General features: G+C 55.1%; 7 protein-coding genes across 7 annotated transcripts; 5 read left to right on the top strand and 2 right to left on the bottom strand.

Moving 5' to 3' along the window:
* Positions 1-205: 205 nt before the first annotated feature.
* On the bottom strand, positions 206-1,676 carry INS49_002811 (uncharacterized protein; the record flags this gene model as incomplete). Its single annotated transcript, XM_043163612.1, has 4 exons — positions 206-365; positions 432-740; positions 816-1,311; positions 1,382-1,676. The coding sequence occupies 4 exons, from the start codon at positions 1,674-1,676 to the stop codon at positions 206-208; spliced, it is 1,260 nt and encodes a 419-aa protein (XP_043032118.1).
* Positions 1,677-2,193: 517 nt separating this feature from the next.
* Positions 2,194-2,967, bottom strand: INS49_002810 (uncharacterized protein; the record flags this gene model as incomplete). Its single annotated transcript, XM_043163611.1, has 1 exon — positions 2,194-2,967. One exon carries the CDS (start codon positions 2,965-2,967, stop codon positions 2,194-2,196), a length of 774 nt encoding a protein of 257 aa, XP_043032117.1.
* Positions 2,968-4,543: 1,576 nt separating this feature from the next.
* INS49_002809 (uncharacterized protein) lies at positions 4,544-6,391 on the top strand (the record flags this gene model as incomplete). Its single annotated transcript, XM_043163610.1, has 1 exon — positions 4,544-6,391. The coding sequence occupies one exon, from the start codon at positions 4,544-4,546 to the stop codon at positions 6,389-6,391; it is 1,848 nt and encodes a 615-aa protein (XP_043032116.1).
* Positions 6,392-7,442: 1,051 nt separating this feature from the next.
* INS49_002808 (uncharacterized protein) lies at positions 7,443-9,755 on the top strand (the record flags this gene model as incomplete). The annotated part of the gene is made up of 1 exon (XM_043163609.1): positions 7,443-9,755. One exon carries the CDS (start codon positions 7,443-7,445, stop codon positions 9,753-9,755), a length of 2,313 nt encoding a protein of 770 aa, XP_043032115.1.
* A 1,338-nt stretch (positions 9,756-11,093) lies between these two features.
* INS49_002807 (uncharacterized protein) lies at positions 11,094-13,799 on the top strand (the record flags this gene model as incomplete). Its single annotated transcript, XM_043163608.1, has 9 exons — positions 11,094-11,597; positions 11,662-11,699; positions 11,758-11,843; positions 11,910-11,989; positions 12,063-12,082; positions 12,211-12,297; positions 12,356-12,460; positions 12,520-12,776; positions 12,838-13,799. The coding sequence occupies 9 exons, from the start codon at positions 11,094-11,096 to the stop codon at positions 13,797-13,799; spliced, it is 2,139 nt and encodes a 712-aa protein (XP_043032114.1).
* A 1,277-nt stretch (positions 13,800-15,076) lies between these two features.
* INS49_002806 (uncharacterized protein) lies at positions 15,077-15,784 on the top strand (the record flags this gene model as incomplete). Its single annotated transcript, XM_043163607.1, has 3 exons — positions 15,077-15,177; positions 15,249-15,632; positions 15,682-15,784. 3 exons carry the CDS (start codon positions 15,077-15,079, stop codon positions 15,782-15,784), a joined length of 588 nt encoding a protein of 195 aa, XP_043032113.1.
* Positions 15,785-16,748: 964 nt separating this feature from the next.
* Positions 16,749-18,665, top strand: INS49_002805 (uncharacterized protein; the record flags this gene model as incomplete). Its single annotated transcript, XM_043163606.1, has 2 exons — positions 16,749-17,123; positions 17,223-18,665. 2 exons carry the CDS (start codon positions 16,749-16,751, stop codon positions 18,663-18,665), a joined length of 1,818 nt encoding a protein of 605 aa, XP_043032112.1.
* Positions 18,666-18,918: the final 253 nt, after the last annotated feature.

Genomic DNA, 18,918 nt, shown 5'->3' with positions numbered 1-18,918 from the left:
CATAGGCATTGAATGCTGCAGGTCCGAGTCTTCCTTGGGCCCTGAACAGACAAAGACAAGCTCATGGGAATGTTGTCGAAATTGATAAATGCAATGCATCCAAGCGTTGTTCAATTCATTTCTTATGTAACTCATTCTGTTGCACAAGGGAGGCTAGCAATCTGCTTGATTAGGCTCGCACTCGCAAACTCTTCGCACATGCCTCTCAGCGACCCTTTCCGGCATTGCGCACGAATGGTTCCAAGGGCAAAAGCTCCTTTTCTGGGGTTACGCCCTCGTAGAGCTGTTTCCACCTCCACTCGATTACCTCAGGTGTCTTCCAGGCATACTCCGGGTCCCTCAGCCACAAGCGGAGGAGATGGCGTCTGTTCCATGTCAGCAAGATGTATCACATGGTGGACAATTGGTCGTGGCTCGGTGATTGCACCTACCGCTGTTCCTCTCCATCAACGAAGCCGTCTCTAGCATGGAAGAGTGCAAGATTATTCACGTATTGGATGTCGCCCTTCTCGAAGTGGGTGTTGACGCAGAACTTCTCTCCCAGGAAGTGCAGCGCATCAAGCGCTTCAGCCTGTGCTTCGCTGATCGGTGGTATCTCAGGGTTGCGTGGGAGCTGGCCGAAGCCCACGAAATAACGCCTCCCATATTGGAGAAGAACCCGCTCCGGTGTGCTTTCAGTGGCAGGTTGGTAATACAGCAACGGTCGCTCCGTGAACTTCTTCTTAGCGTTCTTTTCAAATCTGGACCGAGATACGTCAGCGTCGTGAATAAGCCAATGTGAAGTTTTGAGCCCGATCCAGAGTGGCAGTACTTACACCTCCATATCCCATGGCTGGCTGAGAGTGTGGATAAGGTCGGGTCGGTTGGCTGCAAGCTCGTTGTACACCCGCCAAGTGGAAGCCAGCTTGCTTGCACCCCCTTCAAGTGCAGTCTCGAGAGCGAACAGGCTCACGATGTCTCCTGAGTCCGTGTGGAACACTTGCTTGTCGGTAGTGTACGCCGGCGAGCCAATGCTGCCCTTCAGTTCGGGCAAATCGCTGAGGTCCTTGATGTGGGTGAGAACAACGTCTGCCGGGCTGCCGTCAAAGGGGCTGAATTGGTCCTGTCTGCCGCGTTGAGGAGCGATATGCGACGAAAGTCCAGCGTAAGTGATCACGTTTTCCTCACGGGTGTGCTCATCGACTCTTAATCCTCGGATGACGAAGAAGCCATGACCGAAGTGCAACTCGTGGGAGAGACGGCGAAGCTCCGAGTGCAGTTTAGGAAGGGGGAAAGTGTCCTTTGCAACATGCGAGATAGGAAGTCCAAGTGCTGATGCGGTATATTAGCAAAATTTTCCCGCATCTCAAGCCAAGTCTTGATCCGAAAATAGAAGACTGACATTTGAAGTGCTTCACAGCCTGGTCAATCTCGGCCAACTGGTCCTCGTTGAGAACATAAGTCCATTCGTATGTCTCTGCGAGAGTGTTGCCCTCCCACACCAAATCGCCCTTTAGCTGCTCGGGGAGTCCTTCCGGTAAGGTACTAGGCAGGTTCTCGCTCTGCACCCTCCGTGCAGCCCGGGCCTGATACTTCTCGTAGTCCGGAGCGTATGAGATGTCCGGTTGACCGGGCGGTGCTACGGCTTTCGGCGTGGAGAACGCGGATGCAACCGGATTTGCGACTGCAGCGGCCATGATGGGAACTGCTGTGTCGCTTGGATAAATTGTTAGCAAATCTTTTGAATCCCCTGTACAGAACAGTCAAAGTAGTCGTGATTGATGTCTGGAGTTTATGAAAGGGTTGCCTGAATGGCTGCGTCATTGCGGATGGCGATCGCGCAATAGCAGATGACATCCGCTCAACGTGAGGGGAACACCACCGAGCCGTGCCAAGCGCGGAGTTGATATTCTTGGCCATCTGTGTGGAGAAGCGGATGAAGACTGCTGATTGCTGTACAATCAGTTCTTAGTCTTGTGATATATCAAATTGCCAGTGTCCCCAAAGATCTGTCGCCCAAGGTTCAGAGGTCCGAGTCCGGCAAAACTGCTAGTCTACTAGCTGATTGACACGGATATCTACCCAACCCTGAGAATGAGTTCAAACATAGATTGATAGTCACTTTTCAACATCAGACAAAGTTATTGTATGATCCGCAAGATCACTATTTGTGAGGACGCCCTCATTGTATTGCGTCTAGAAGACGTTAACGCTCTACGCTCCTCCTCCTCCAGTTCGCATAAATAGGTTTGGCGGCAAGGTGCGACCCTTGAGGACATCCTCATCCACTTTATACTCAACGTCTGCCACGGGCTTGAACCCCAATTTCACATACACATGTCGTCCCATGGCTGATGCCTCTGTTGTAGCCTCCAGCCCATTCCGTCTCTTGGCCTCTTCCACTCCCCACTGCACCAACTTGAGCGCGATGCCTCTGCGTTGGAATGCAGGGTCAACGACGCACAGATCCAATACAAACGTAGCTGGAGGGTTCGCGCCTTCCTTTGACTGGACTGTTTCCACACGCTGCCTGAGCAGAGAACCAAATGCCTGGCTCAGGAACCGCTGCTCTGTGGAATCGCCAGGATAAAGAGCCTCGAGATCGACGCTTTTGCTGAGGTCGGTGGATGGCTTGTCGCCGTATCCTTCCACCACTGAGAGTTGTGCCCAGATAGCGAACCCGACCAGCATGCGCCGGTCAGGGTGTTGCGGGTCCGGCAATGTTGCCTTGAGGAACACAGTGTTCGGATTGCCATCCTTGTTCGTAGTCGTAGACTTCCATCGATCCACTAGTCGAGCTGCTCCCGCTGCCTTGCCTTCCGCTGTGTCCCATCCGGGGTTCATGGCCGTCCACACTGCATCGTGAATTTGATCCCCGAAGCACTTGGCTGCGCTTTCAAATGCGCTCGTGAAATCCTCGGCCTGGTTGATAACTTCGATGTTGAGTCCTGCAGTCTTGTCTGCAGTCTGTCCGCCTTGAGTTGCCATCCTTCGTGGGTGCTGTCTCTTGTGGTGCTGTGTGTGTTGTGGTGTTTGTCCGCGATATTCAGGTAGGGCCACGAGAGCTGTGAAGTGTCCTGAACCTGGAGGCAGGTTTACGGGTTCATGGAGCTCAAATTCCGCATTATACGTAATCAAGGCTTGGCGAGACGCCGTTTGCCGCGGGGAACTCAACTGATGCTCATTATGTAATTAGCAGACAATTGACTCAGGTGGTCGATACCAGGAATGTGTAAAAGACTCAAGAGAAGAGCGCGGTGATTTCAAAATACTACCGCCATTCTTCTGTGAGGTACTCATTCATTCACAATATCATGTGCGACTTACGGCACCATGCTGGGCGCTCAAATCAGCCTGATTTCCAAGACTGCATATAACTCACAGCTTCTCTTGTTAGGCCCTCGAACTTAGAAAGGAATCTCACCACACAATCTGACTCTTGTCCTACAGATCTGATCTGGAAGGTGGAGCTCGCATATCTTCAGGCTTTGCTCTCTACTACACGCTTTTCTACAATGGAGGGCATCTCAATACTCACTTTTAGGATGTGATTGGACGTAGTAGCCGGGCACGCCTGCTTAAATCAGAAACAAGATCTGGTATGGCTGCCTAGGTGCGGAAACATAACTATCTTGGCCCTCTGGACACCTTGTCACGTTCTTCTTATCGTACCTTACAAGCTGAAGCAAGGATTTCAAGCAAGCTTGACCTAAAACTTGACATCACTATTTGTATTTCATTAACTTCAACGCTGCTTTTCCCCGACGTGAATCATCCTTGAGGTCTGAATATGTATGTTCCTAATGAACGGTCCTAAACACCTGTCCCCTCAGCCTCAGCTGGCAGAAATGAAATGTCAATGGGGAACCCCAACCGCCACAGGTCCTCACTTTGCAGGGTCTCCTGGCTCAGATCCGGTGTCTCCTTGCTGGAATGAGAACTCGAGCTAAGCGCTACTACGCAGCCAGCCGTAGGATGCTCTCGGACTGTAGGCTCACATCGGAGCTCCTAATCCCGAGTAAAACGACCTTGAGAAAAGGGATGGATACGAGACTACAACAAGTTTACTTGCATCTATAGCATGTGATGCTTCCAATGGTTTCGAGCGAGCCTCAAAAAGAAATGGACCAGTATAAAAGCGGCCGACCACCTGGGTGAGGTGAGACATGCCCTAACCTAAGCATCCAACGAGTCCAAAATCGAAGCCCGTGCTGGTGGCCTCAGCTTCCCGGATCAGTCGAGTTCCCATTCGACTTAGACCATAGCGTCGGGCGATCCGCAAAGCGCCAACCTTCCGTACGCTACAGGACGGCGGCACTACCGACCCTCGGTCCTCGGCAGACAACAAAGGAATAGTGAAGGAAGAAAGGGGGTAACTAGGGACCGGTCCTGTCAGCCTTTGATGTATATCAAGGCGGCGCCACCCGCCTTGGAATCCGCATTCCCGCCGTTTGACAGATCCAGAAATAGCAACAGCTTCACATTCGTTCACTCTACTCTGCTTTGACAGGCCTCGAAATAGCGAAAACTCCACAATCGTTTGTTATACTTCAACATTCTCAACATGAGCACCTTGAGCCCCAACAAGTCCGGTTCGACCCTGCCAAAGTCGGTACACCACCAGACATTCCGCATCAACGCCGATAAATGCAAGACAACAGCTGCTGCATTTCCGATATGCCTGGTCACTGGCGGCGCTGGCTACATCGGGTCGCACACGGTCCTGGAGCTACTCACAGCCGGCTTTGCCGTGGTTGTCATTGACAACCTGTGCAACAGCCACCTCGAGTCTCTCTGCCGTGTGCACCACATTGTGTCAAAGGAATTTGAAAGGTGCGGAGACACTTCTCGGCCCGTCCCTCCCATTCTTTTCCACAAAGTGGACATCCGGGACGCACACAGCATCAATGCAGTCTTCTCGTTCTGGCAGAACGCCAAAGCCGCTCTCGAGCCCGAGCTGCTTCCCATCGACGTTGCAGCAATGGTGGCTAAAAAGGCGTATCCAATGCTGGAGTACAAGATTGACCCCACCAAGCGGTCGCAAATCACTCCCCTGGCCCATCACGCCGAGACTCATGGAAAGATCGTTTCTGTCATTCACTTTGCCGCTCTCAAGGCGGTCGGCGAGTCCATCTCGAAGCCATTGGACTACTATGACACCAACATCGCCGGTCTCCTGGTGATTCTCAGAGCCATCGAGCGAAACGCTATCAATACCTTTGTGTTCTCTTCCAGCGCTGTCGTCTACGGCCAGGGGCACGAGGCCGGCATTACGGAAGACACCGTTCAAGTTGCCGGCAAAGGAAGCGGTGGCGGACTACTCACCAACCCCTACGGTCGATCAAAGTGGATATCCGAGGAGATCATCAACGACTTCTGTGTCGCACACCCAAATTTCCACGCCACGTCATTGCGGTACTTCAACCCGACAGGAGCTCACCCCAGTGGTCTTATCGGCGAAGATCCCAAGGGGACTCCCAATAACATCGTCCCAGTCATCATGCAGGCCTATTCACGACGACGCAGCAGGGTGCACGTGTTCGGCTCAAACTACGATACGGCCGACGGGACCGGAGTTCGGGACTACATCCACGTGTCTGACCTTGCAAAGGGCCATCTCGCCGCTCTCCGAAAGGCTGTTGCCGATACGATGGAGAACCCCGTTGACCGATCACCAAGCTCATCCCCAACGTCCCCGACATTCCCGACACACGTACCGGGAGCCAACTACCACGCTTACAACCTGGGAACTGGCAGGGGCTACTCGGTGCTCGAAATCATCAAGGCTTTCTCCACGGCAGCCGGCACCTCCGTCCCATTCACCGTCGACGCAGCCCGACCCGGTGACCTGGGCACCGTGACCGCCTCGCCCGACAAGGCCTCGACGGAGCTCGACTGGAAGGCCGAGTTCGACCTCCAGGACATGTGCGAGGACGTCTTCAACTGGGCCGCGGCCAACCCGGGGGGCTACGAGGTCCTCCGGCGCATGTCGACCCTCTCCGGGCTCTCGGGCGGCAGCGCCAACGACCTGCGCCGGGCCAGCGTGGCGTCGAGCCTCTTCGAGAGCGAGGAGGACTACAACAACTTCGTCATGAACACGGCCTACCAGCTCTCCAAGAAGGGCGACGGCAGCTCCCGCCCCGGGTCGGTCCGCCTCTCGGTCAGCTCGGCCTCGATGGGCGCCGCCCTCGCGCGGTTCCGCAACCTGTCCATATCGTCGGGCGGGAGCGAGGAGGAACACAAGAGCTCCGCCTCCAGCCCCACGGTTCCTCGGTTCAATGTGAGTTGGGAGAACAGCTCGAAGCGCCCGCTCTCTCAGGTCGGTCCTATGACGCCCATGACGCCAACGAGCCTGCAGCCCATGATGGAGGAAGAGGAGGAGCCCACAAGCTCAAGGCCTGTTGCGGTCTAGAGAGTGGATTGAGTTGTCGTTTCTACTAAAACATGGCATTTACTTTGAATTGGGTTTTCGCCTGGTCGCACATCGTTGGGAATGTAAATCATATTCGCATGTTTCTTCTCTTGTCTGTATTGGCGTTACTGCAAGCATGTAGCCGAACATGGCGGTTAATAATAATAAGGGTCTGAAAAGGGGATAAGGTCAATACGAGCTCAATCAAACTGAACAAAATATCGAGATATTTGCCACGATTGACGTTGACCATTTCAAATCTCCCCGGCCAGTGACTGTATGTCATGATACAAGACATCAACGCACTCATATTTTTCTTCAGAGGCTCGTCTTCAACTTCACTATCGCTGTAGCGGGATAGTGAAAGACATTCTCAGCAGGTTGCGTAGAATGTGTAACGATTGTGAGAGACAGCCAACGGAGCTCGTCGTTCGATATAGTTCCGAAATTGCATGTGAGGAAGGCTGTGCCGCGAATACCGCAGTACTTAGGATGTTGTTGAGACTGGAGCGCATATTAGTTATAAAGAACAGCAATTGTCTTGGCCTTCACATGCGTACGCCCCAACATTGTCATTCTTTCTTCGTCCCCCGCAATTAGAATTGTCAAGTCACTGATTAGTAGTCGCTTCTCATTCACTGCAGGCAATCAGTAGTACACAAAGTAGAACACGTTTGCATATTGATGAATTTGAGAATAAAAGCCATGTGACTTGAGACAATTCCATTCTAACATGTGCTAACTAGTCAAAAGATGGTGTGTCCCACTCACTCCAGGACGTTGGTACCAGACAAAGAAGGGTAATTCTCAAGGCCGGTGACTAGTCCGTATAGCAGTCTCACGTGGCTTAAGAAATAATATAAATATAGAATTTCGGACTGCGTCCCAGTCGTCAGCTTTCCACACTTGACCACTCGACTCATCAAGAACCCATTCATCAAGGATCCATCCATCAAGAATCCATTCATCAAGAAATTCCAGAGCAACCTGTTCCTGAGTCGTGCCACTGCAGCTTTACATGAACTCACCTCACCCACATCCATTCACAATAATGTGTTCCCCAGCCAGCGATCAACTCAAGAAGCGCACCTTTTACCCAGATCGGTGGCCTCGCAAGACTGTCGACATTGGAGCCAATGGCGTTACAGTGTCAGCCAACCCTCTGGGGCAGATCTACCAGATCAGCGCTCCTTTGACCGCAGCAAACAAGTTTGGTATTATGGTGGCGGCGCCTTGGCCTCAATTTGACCACGCTCAACGCCTCGATCCAGAATATGTTCGGGAGTTCCGCAAAATTCCTGAGAAGCTTCTCATGCAACAAATCAACGGACTCGGGCTCGACTTCGGAGGGCCGAAGGGACCGGTGGTGACACGACCCAGTCGGGACAGCATCGGGAGCCAGGTTCAATTCGAGTACCTAATTCGTGGTGACACACTCTTCGTGCAGACTGCCTTGAAGGTTCATGATGACGGGACCGTAACCCACGCGAGCAAAGTCACTAACATGGGCAATACGGCTCAAAATATCCCAGTCACACTGGACCTGGCGTTCGCCGTGTCCAGAGCTGGGTATGGGCAGCTTACTGATCGGGGAGCTGTTGACATGCCCGATCCTTCGAATTCCCTCGATAGTTTCAGAGGCCCCAATGGTGATGGAGTGCTCGCGGTCGAGAACCGAAGCCTCGGTGGCCGAGTGTTGGCCCACATCATATTCTACAACGAAACGACCAATGACTACATCGAAGTGAAGCGGTCGCTGTACGCGCAGCGAGGCATGCTGCAAAGCCCGCCTCACAGGCCGAGCCAGGGGGCGACCCAAGAAATTCGGTTGGGGCCCGGGGAGACCCTGAAGCTTGCAGTTGCGTTCCGTCCGGAGAATATCTCGTCGGCAGATCCACCCGCCTTTTCCCCGGGGGTGATACCACTAGACGAAATTGCTCCCGGCTTTCTCTTCTCCCACCAAGATGGCATGTCCGATTCCCGAGAGGTCGCCAAACGCCACATTCATGAACTCTGTGGTTTCAACTGGGACTCTGCCGAGACAATCGAGAGCACGATTCTCTGGGCCAACGTCAACTACATCCTCGGCTGCTGCTGCGTGCCGATGTCAGGTTCTGAAGGCGACGGAACCTGCTGCATCGCAGACCACTTTGCGTTGAATCTTGGCTGGCCTCGCGATAACTACTGGCAAATGAGACTCCTCAGAAAGCTCAATTTGTGCAACCTTGCGAATCTACTGCCAGATAACTGGGGGATTGCGAGGCAGTATGACGTGAAGATCTACCAAGCGCTCACTAGTCACCTCACTTGGTTGTTCGAAATGGCCGTTACGCAGATCGAGATCGATGGCACGACACGTCATTTCTGGCGACGCTCATATTTGGTGAACGGTCAACCCAAGGATGGAGAAGTGTTCCAACTAGATACGCAGTGTTATCCATTCTTGGAACTTTGCGAGTACTTCGAGGCCTATGGACACGAGCCCGAAACCAAGGCTGTCATCGAGTCTATTTTACAAACTGACTCTTTCAAGAACATCCTCCACGATCTCTTGTCCCGGCAAGATGTTGAGACAAATCTCTTCGCCTCGGACGAGACCCCGGCCGATGATGAGTTGGGCGACTACAAGTTCCACCTGTCCAGCAATATCCTGCTCTGGCACACCCTGTGCAAGCTTGGCGAGCTTCTTTCATGCCCGCAATTTAGACCACTAGCATCAGCGACAGTGGACATCAGAGCTCTGAAACGTCTGGCCGTAACGATCAGGAAGAGCATTCTGATAAACTTCAGAAGCCGTCGAGCTTACTACACTGTCTACGATGGTCAAAGAACCGTCTGGGACATTCTTGCATACGGATTTGATCCATCCAAAGAGCCCGGGGATCCACGACGGCACCGTTACTACCACGACGGCAACGACATGCCGACGTTGTACGCTCCGGAGTGGGGTTTTCTAAAGAGCAACGATTACGACGAAGATGAATCGAATCTGAGAACGCTGTGGGAGAACACCATGATATGGGCCTTCAACGCCGGTCCCGCTGAAGCAGGATTCAACTCCGGTTACAAGGGAAATGGCACCGAGCCGTTTCACGGCCTCGGAAGTGACCACAGTCCTGGTCCATGGACTCTCGGTTTCTTCCAGGAGTGGAAGTTTGCACAGATGGTCGGAGACGAGAGACGGGAGCACAAAGCATGGAGCCAGATTGTGGGATCGGCCCAGTTTGACGGTACGTTCTCCGAGGCTGTGGACATCTATACCGGTGTGTGCACTTCAAAGACATGGTTCAGCTGGCCAGGGGCAATGATCGCCGAGAATCTCATCGACGCCGTCATCAAACAGGTCCAGCATGGCGAGCCCTAGTGAACTTATAAATGGGGGGTAGCTGGGGGCTGCCGTCTAGGATAATTGTTGTGCTCAGTTTCGTAGCGATGAATTGACAACTTTTAGTATCACTGCATGAGACCTTCGCTTCAGCAGGTCTTGATAGACGCTGCTGGGAGTGATTCAATTTCAGGAACTTCAAAAACAACCTGGGCGGGCGCGCGTGTGTGAGTTGGACATGACAAGAAATTTGAGAATCGAAAGTGCTAGGTTTCGCGACAGATAAAGGAACAGTAATCAATTGCCAATGGCCCCGTGTGGTGGTTGTACACAGGTGGTAAACGATTTCAAAGGAACTGCATGGCAGTCAACACAGGGAACGTGGAAATTAAAGCCTGCGTACGTGATTCATGCACCGCCAATGTGAGTTACCTGGCACTCCTGGCTCACACAAGCGTCCTGCTTTCTCGGCGATACCTTGGCCGACACCCGTGTCCTCATTGGAATCTTCAGCAGGTTTCTTCTCCGGTATCCAACAGACCCCCACACACCCCGGACGCACCATCGGAGAAACACTGGATGTCGGTTTCTTCACCTCTTTGACTCGCTGGAAACCATGTCCTTCCCCGCCAACAGCAGCGGGGGCCGTGCCGATCCCTAGGTCGAAAGCTGGCATGACCTTGATGACGTGCCCGGGGTGGCCATGGGCAGTAGATAACAAACATCAAGTCAAGTTCAGTGAGAAAATGTTAGACGCGCCAGAACGTCAACCTGCCAGGGACTTGCGTGCTTACTGCTCGATATTACAGTGTGGCCCCCTGCCTGACCGCTCTACAGTACGTGATACGCACTGAATCGACGCCGCGCTGCATGCGTGGCTCAGGAGCCCGGGTATGACAAGGGACCTCAAGTTGGGCTCGACTAAACTGCCAGTGAGCCGGAAGTTGGAAACGAGCAACAAGGTACAGGCTGCTTCAGAGTCAAATAATCGATCAGATATAGGGCTGCAAGTTGATAGATTCAGCCTCAAAGCAAAGACTGCGTAGGGAGTGAAGCGTCTTGAGTATAGACCGCGTAGTGGGCCCTGAACCGGGAGTTCATGTCGATCTCCCGGTCCCCTGACTATCTGCAGGCCCACAGATCAATACCCACTTTGGCACTCTGAGGTGGCTTGAGCTCACTTGTTTGTTGTGAAGCCGGTTCGATGTTTTCGACCTTACACTCACATCGTCACGAACCTGCAGGATTGCGTGCTTCACCACTCACGTCAAGCCGCGCAACACCTAAGCTCTCGGATGCAGAGCACGGCCGACGGGGCAATATCGAAGGAGATCACCTGGGCACACTATACGGCGAGACTAAGCCCGCGCGCCCAAGATGGGGACGGGCAAAGCATTTAAGAACGGCTATGGCACGTTCTCAGGACTGCCCGGCTTCTTCTCGAAGAGCAAGGCAGCAGCGACGGCGTCGACAGATCCAGCCAGGCCGACAAGCGCTCCCCCACAAGCGGACGCACCACAGCCGCCTCCCGATCCTCAAGACAGTTCGTCAGGGGAAGTTGGGCCTCCAAAAGAACCTTCTGCTCCTCACAAATCTTTGTCCAAAAAGGCTTGGATCCTTATAATCATAATGTCTGCATCCATCATCCTGGCCATAGGCTTGTTGGCCGGTCTCCTGACGCGCGGGGGCCATGCGCAAACTGGCTCGGGCCCCAACATCGTATTCATCATGACAGACGACCAGGACAAGCGGCTGGGGTCCCTGGACTACATGCCCGTTGTGCAAAGGGAGCTGGTCGCCAAGGGGACCGAGTTCAGCAATCACTATACCACGCAGGCTCTCTGCTGCCCGAGCCGGTCGTCCTTGCTCCGGGGCCAACAGGTACATAATACGGACCACCTACTGAGCCTTTGACAAGTGATTTACTAAGTCTCACTTGTGACAGGTACATAATACCAACATAACGAACGTTGTAAAACCTGGGTCAGTGGCGTCTTTAGCTAAATGTCTTCATTGAGAAAATATACTGACCAATTTGTAGCGGTGCGTACAACAAATGGGTTCTGTCGGGCCAAGACAAGGACTATCTGCCGCACTGGCTCAAAGAAGCAGGGTACAGGACGGAGTGTAAGTGTGCTATGACTTGATGGTGGTCGCACGCAGAGGAGTGCCTAATCAATAATCCCATTATAGATGTCGGCAAAATAATGAACGGCTATGGAATTTCTAATTACAATGTCACATTGAAGGGATGGGACCACGCCGACTGTGTGGTGAGTTTGACCACCTAGGCATGGCGCAGTTTTTGTGCATGAGACTTTACCCGTTGCTGACACTGCGTCTTAGCTCGAGCCTTACATCGACGAGTACGTCACTTACCGGTTTCAAACGTTTTCACAAGCCAGGATGTCTACTTTTACGGCCATGTGATCTTTTTCAAAAGATGCCTTGGGGCCTTCGCTGTGGTATAGATGCTGATAAAGACGTTGAACAGTTACAACGTGCCCGTGTTTTCTAAGAATGGCGAACGCCCAACGTACTACCCTGGCTACCACCAGACTGACATCACTCGGATCAAGGCGTAAGTATCGAATCCCCTGGGAGAAAGCCTAGTCATGACCAATCCTGACGGGCTGCAGGCTTGACCGTTTGGACTACCTCACCAACCGATCTGAGCCATTCTTTCTGGGAATAACTCCATTCACGCCTCACATCGCTTTCCAGCAGAAAGGACCATCACACAGGTATGCACCGTTTTCAAAGTACTGGCACAAGTGTCCATGAACTGACAATGTCTCTTCAGGCCCATCCCGCAGAAGAGACATTTTGGCCAGTTCACGGATGTCACCGCGCCACATCCTCCCAACTTCAACCCTACTGATGAAGAACAAGAGGGCAAGTCCGGATGGGTCAAGTGGCTGTCGCCCATGAACGATTCCGCTGTCAACTTCGCGGACTTTGTGTACAGGTCACGTCTTCAAGCCCTGCAGGGCGTAGACGAGATTGTCGAGGACGTTGTTGCAATGCTAGAGGAGAAGGGAGTCATCAACAACACCTACAGTAAGTCTCACACTACGGAGATACCCTCCTGGTTACTTATTGAGCTCTAACCCTGTCGCAGTCATCTACACCTCCGACAATGGCTATCACCTGGGCCAGCACCGCGTCCCCGGCGGCAAGTCGCTGTTCTACAACGAGGACGTCAACATCCCCTTCGTGGTGCGCGGCCCCAACGTGCCCCAGGGCGTGACATCGACCATCCCCGGGCTCCACCTCGACCTCGCGCCGACCTTCCTCGAGATCGCCGGCCTGGACGAGTCGAAGTGGCCCGAGTTCTTCGACGGCCGCTCCCTCCTGGAGCAGTGGCACGAGCCGACCTCGTACAACGCGACGGGCGCGGGCCAGGGCAACGGCAAGGAGAGCATCAACGTCGAGTACTGGGGGCTGGTGGGCATCGAGGCGCCCAGCGCGGCCTCGCTCGGCGCGCCCTTCCACAACAACACGTACAAGACGATCCGCACCATCGGCGGCGAGCAGAACTGGGCGTACGCGGTCTGGTGCAACGGCGAGACGGAGCTGTACAACGTGACCGCGGACCCGTACGAGCTGACCAACCTGGCGCGCAACACCAGCACCTCGACGGTGACCGACGCCGCGCGCCAGGTGGCCAACCGGCTCAACGCGCTGCTGATGGTGACCAAGTCGTGCGAGCAGGACCGGTGCCGCGACCCGTGGGCGCAGCTCAAGCCGGGGGACGGCGCGGCGCTCGTGTCGCTCGCGCAGGCCATGGACGCGCGGTTCGACGACTTCTTCGCGGACTTCACGAGGGTGCAGTTCGACACATGCAGGAACATCCAGCTCACGGACAACGAGGCGCCGTACTTCCCGAAGCTGGACACGCTGCCCGGCGGGGGGCTGGGGCGGGCGCACCGCGGGCCGACGGACGTGATCGCGCCGAACCCGGGCGTCAGGGTCATCACCACGGCCGAGTACTACGGCACTGCTGACCAGAGGAACGCGACGGCGGCGGACATAGAGGCCATCTCGAGGCTGCTCACCCAGGAAGAGATTTCTGCCACGTGATTGGGATTGGTCACTGGATATGCATGTACATTATCATTGAGAGTTTCAGCGTGCGGGTATGAATGTGACATATTGCCATCCATGGTTAAGAAAGTATCAGTGGCGACTGTTGATGTTATTCTCCCAAGATCCGGGGAATAGAAATGGACCTCGGCTGGGCACGGCGCTACACCAGGAACAGCGAATCCATGTTGGTGCTATCTCGTTGAAGGGCAAAATGTTCAAGAGATTATTATTAAAAACAATGGAACGCAGCTAGGTTGTTGAAAAAGTATCCGGACATCATATCAAGGGGGCGAGTTGGCGTATCATTCCAATAACATGGCGTTGTATGGCCCAGCCCGCGAAAGACGGCCGCACTTGCATTCGCCACAATGCAACACAGGACCTTGTCCGTCCAGCAGACGAGGATGGATTAAGCGAGTGATGATCACGCAGTCACGTCGCAGGGCCGCATCCCGCGTCTCGGCTGCTCGTGTTTGCTGATCTGGCGCCGCGGGCGGGATCTAGAACCACTTTCTTTGTTCATTTCCCCGGGGCGAACGTCCGCAACAGGCGACGCGCGGGTGCAGCGCCTAGACGGGCCCTCCTCTTGTCCTCTCGCAGAGCTGCAGACGGATGCAGCCATCGACCCATTACAGGGCTGGCAGGCCGGAGGAAAAGCAGGTGGATGCAGGTCGGTGGCGCACTCATTGGCCAAGGGGCGGGCAGGAGCTCAGGGTTACATGGCGTGGACAAGCAAAAGAGACTCCCCGGTGACGCCAACGCGGAAATGCGGCATGGGGGTGCGCGTGGGCGTCTGGTCTGGGCGAACCTGTCTGTCGGGTTTTCACTCCCATTTCTTGACCGTTCTCTCTTCTCGTTTCTTATTATGCTTCTTTTTTCAGCTCTGCTGCGCCGCCCACCGCTCGAGCCAATCTGGGAGTGACGCAGGCTGATCACATAACCATTGATCTTACCTGCAGCGCCTTGCATGCAGCCCGACCCAGACTGTCGGGTCCGCGCCCACGAAACCCGTAAGCTGATTGTGGTCTCGAGGATCGCCTTTTTCGACCAACCCCCGCCCCAACAGCGGCACTGTGCACCAGAGCCTCGGGTCCTTCTGCCTCTTGACTCGACTCCTCATCAGCCCTCTGTGATAGTGCGGAGAATGACCCACCTGCAGGCGCGGTGAGACCGTCAGCCTCAGCTCGTGGGACTTGCATATCACCACGCTCTGCTCCAGTCATTCTCCTCGACACTTCGTCCCTGCAAGATTACGGAGACGCTGTCGAGTGATGAGTGACCGGAGCACTGATCCAGGGCGGAGCCGCGCCGAACACGGTTCTAGCCGGCACGAACTCGGACTGGATGACAGTGGCCAGAACCAGGATTGGCGGTAAGCCCTACACCATGACCATCAGCTCACAACTAAATCTCGCGTTACACAGCGCTGACCTGATGATCCAGCCACCTCCCAGTCGCGTTGTCGGGAGGCTTGTCGGGCGTGGTGGCCTGCACCAGGCCGAGCCTGAAAAAGCCCGAGAGCCCCCTCGAGCTGTTTTGCCACGAGCAGCAGCGACACGAGCGCATCGCATTCATGATGCGCGGGGATGACCACGTCTCCAACTGGCCGATCGACGCGCACGGCACCACCCGCCAGGCACCATTCGAGACGCAGGCAGAGGACTACCGCCAGCATGAGGACATTCTCATGAAAGACTCCGGGGAGGCCGCCGCCCCGAAGAGCAAACACACGAGCTCACCTTTTCGAGTCGAGCTCGAGGTCAACGGTAGCGATAACTCGGAGAACGACCCGCACCTTGAGGCGATCAGAATTGCAGCTCGCATCAAGTAAGTCGCCCAGAACAGTGGGCTCGTAATTTCTGCTAACGGCCCTCAGGACTGAGAGGATACAACGCAAAGGCCAGCGAGAGTGCCGCGAAGGCAGAGTGCGGAAGAAGATACGAATGGCGAAGAGGACGCAGCCAACCGAGCCTGGGTGATTCGAACCAAGCTCTGCAGCAGATTTTCAAATGTTCTCGTGAGGTCAAAGCGATGCGGTATTCGGTCACCAAACAGCCGGCGACGGTGTCACTCGCCATAGCGGGTTTCGTCCGGCTACATGAGCAGGCCAGAATCAGCCAAGATTGCCAGGAAGTCCGGAAGACGATCTAGCGGTATTGGCGTGCGCGACGCATCTGACGATCGAGTTTCATCATTGGGCGCATCATCGACATACGGATGTGGGGGCTGGCAGAAGTCTCGATGCCGATGTTTTTGAGAGCATCGCCGGCCCATGGACACGAGAAGCCTCCACCAGGTCAATGGTCATTGAATGAGTCGGGCCCACTCAGAAGCAACGAGTTGTTGAGATGGCCGAACCCCTAGGCCCTTGCAGATTGGCGAGGGCAATATTGGGCAGGAATCGGCACACCCACCATGCATTATGGCATTGGGATCACCTGTCAAAGAGCAGGTCATTTATGACTGCACAGAGAAGAGGAGGACTGACATGTAGCGATACAAACAATCTTGTAAATACGTAAATATGTCAAAGAAAAACATATACCACTAGGTTGTGTAAAACCCAACAACGGAGCTGTGCCACGCAGTGACTTGGTTCATCTTGTTGATCTTCAGGCGACTGACCCCATGCAGAGCTCCAAGGAAGTGAAACGCGCCTGAACGCATCAGAGCCACAGGCCCAAATCGGCTGTCCAGGCACACGTGACAGCCTCGACGCTAGAGCTCTCCAGGCGCTAGTCAACTCTGAGCTCCCCCGCAATCTTCGAAAGCTCTCCCCTGCCTTACGTCGTAGACCATGGGCCTGGGGAGCTCCCTTTTCGGCCACAGCAGCAACAACAAGTGCCAGCGGCCGTGATGCTGTGACCCCCCTTTCCCCGTCGCTGCATAGATGTTCCTCGCTGCTTGAAGCTGCCAGCTGCAGCTCCCTCCCACACACGGCCAATGGCAGAAACGACCCGGCCCCTCCTGCTGCCGCAGAACCGCAGGATCCGCCACCTCCGGGGCATCTACCTGCGCAACCTGAGCTTCGACCGGCCCCGGGGCAAGACCACCGACGACTCGGCGGTTAAGCACTCGTCCGACAAGGTCGTCTCGCTCCGCGAGCACGCCCAGCTGCACCACTCCGCCTCGACAGAGAGCCTGCGCCCGGCCACCGCCCGTAGGAGGAGCACCAACCTGGGCAGCGCGAGCCCCGTCACCAGGCAGAAGAGGCTCGAGCTCACCATTGACAGCCGGGTGGCCGACTCCTTCTTCACCCTGCATGCCGAGGACGAGGAGGAGCCTCTGTATATCAGCGAGACTGTCGAACGATCCGTGGTACGAACGCGCCCCGAACATTATCTGCTGTCACGAGGGGCCTGCGCGGATGCAATGGCTCGGAGGTGTTGCGGCGGTTGCTGACGTCGTGACTTGTAGAACTTCGATTTCCGCTTTTTCGAACTGTCCCAGGCTTCCTGTTCGCCGACTCTACGATTGCCTCAGGTCACGGTCAAGTTCTGGGCGAAGCGGCATGGGACGTGGTCGCTGCACCTCGAGGAGCTTGTGGATTTGCGCACACTGAACTTTCTTGGAAGCACTATCGGAACCCATTTCCCGCCCAATTGCCTGGTGTTCCACCTCACCGATGGCGTCTATACCCTCGAGCTACCGCAAAAGTCCTTCCCTCCCAGGCAGGGCCAACCGCAACCGACTTCCTCCTACAATGCCCTCATGCGCCTGTCGACACTCGAGCGCTCCATACAAGATGCCCTAGTCACACAGGAGACGCTCAAGCAGCAGATCAATGACCTCATCGCCGAGACCCACGATGAGCGGGCCGAACTGGACCAGGCCGGAGACAAATTGAAATTGGTTGAGAAGTACGTGTCTGCGGAGCAGAAGGCGGTCAAGAACTCCTCGGAGCAGGTGGAGAAATTGCGGGCGTCCATTGCCAGTCGTCGCGAAAAGATGGCTCAGGGGAGGTCGCTTATGGAGAAGACCGACCAAGACATGAATAGCGCGCTGGACAAGCTCTTCGCGGACAAGGAGCGGTCCAGCAAGGTAAGGGATGACATCCGCGGACAGCGGCGCCGCATATGCGAGGACTTGAACAACATATTCAGGATCGAGCCAGTGCCGGACGGGAAACCGCTGCAGTTCCAGATCCGCGGCATATCCCTGCCCAACGCGGAGGACTACGGCGGTGTAGTGTTGAGCGGCGCGGACGAGGACGCTCTTTCCGCGGCTCTGGGCCACGTCGCCCTGTTGACGCACCACTTGCAATTCTACCTCGCCGTTCCTTTGCCGTACCCAATCACATACTGCGGCAGCCGCAGCTACATCACGGACGACATATCCATCATCCAGGATTCCATCCGCGACTTCCCACTGTACCTGCCCCGTGGCGGCTCGGCGGCGCAGTTCCGCTTCGACTACGGCTGGTTCATCCTCAACAAGAACATCGAGACCCTCTGTGCCGCCCAGGGCCTCAAGGTGATGGACATCCGCCACACGCTGCCGAACCTCAAGTACCTGCTCTACGTCTGCAGCGCGGGGACCGACGAGCTGCCGGAGCGTAAGAAGGGCGGCGTCAGGGGTCTCCGCGCCGGCATAATGAGGAGCAGGGGTGTCAGCCTCGCAGACGACGCGGACAGTGTCATGTCCAGCCGCCGCGGGAGTGTCGACAGTGACCAGCCCGCCAGTGGACGGTTGGCGGGAGATGAGTTGAAGAGGAAGATGAAGGGGGTGCGAGGTCAGGCTCCCAGAGATGACGACGGCTCGAAAGTACCCGAGATCTCTGACGTCGGGGTGCCGTTCGAGGAGGACTTCGGCAAGCTGACGCTGCGGACTAAGGGCATGAGGGAAAATGTCGGGAAGTGAGGAGAGTACTCCCCGGCGACCAATGTCCCGGGCGTGGTATATTGAATAGCGTTTAAGATACCCCAATGTGATCAGCGTGCATTCCGGCATTCGTGAGGTACACACAGCTTGTTGTCCTGCCAATGGGGCTGTGTATCGCCTGTTCCCTTGGTTGGGTCTTCATTGACGCATGCGTTCCCATAACTTCTGCCAAACTTCACTCCACAACGGCCATCAACAGATCATGCCTCACTTGCTCTCTCTCTCTCTCTCT

Source organism: Diaporthe citri (genome assembly GCF_014595645.1).
Source record: "Diaporthe citri strain NFHF-8-4 chromosome Unknown scaffold_1, whole genome shotgun sequence".
Classification (NCBI taxonomy): domain Eukaryota; kingdom Fungi; phylum Ascomycota; class Sordariomycetes; order Diaporthales; family Diaporthaceae; genus Diaporthe; species Diaporthe citri.
This window is presented reverse-complemented; position numbering and strand designations above follow the sequence as displayed.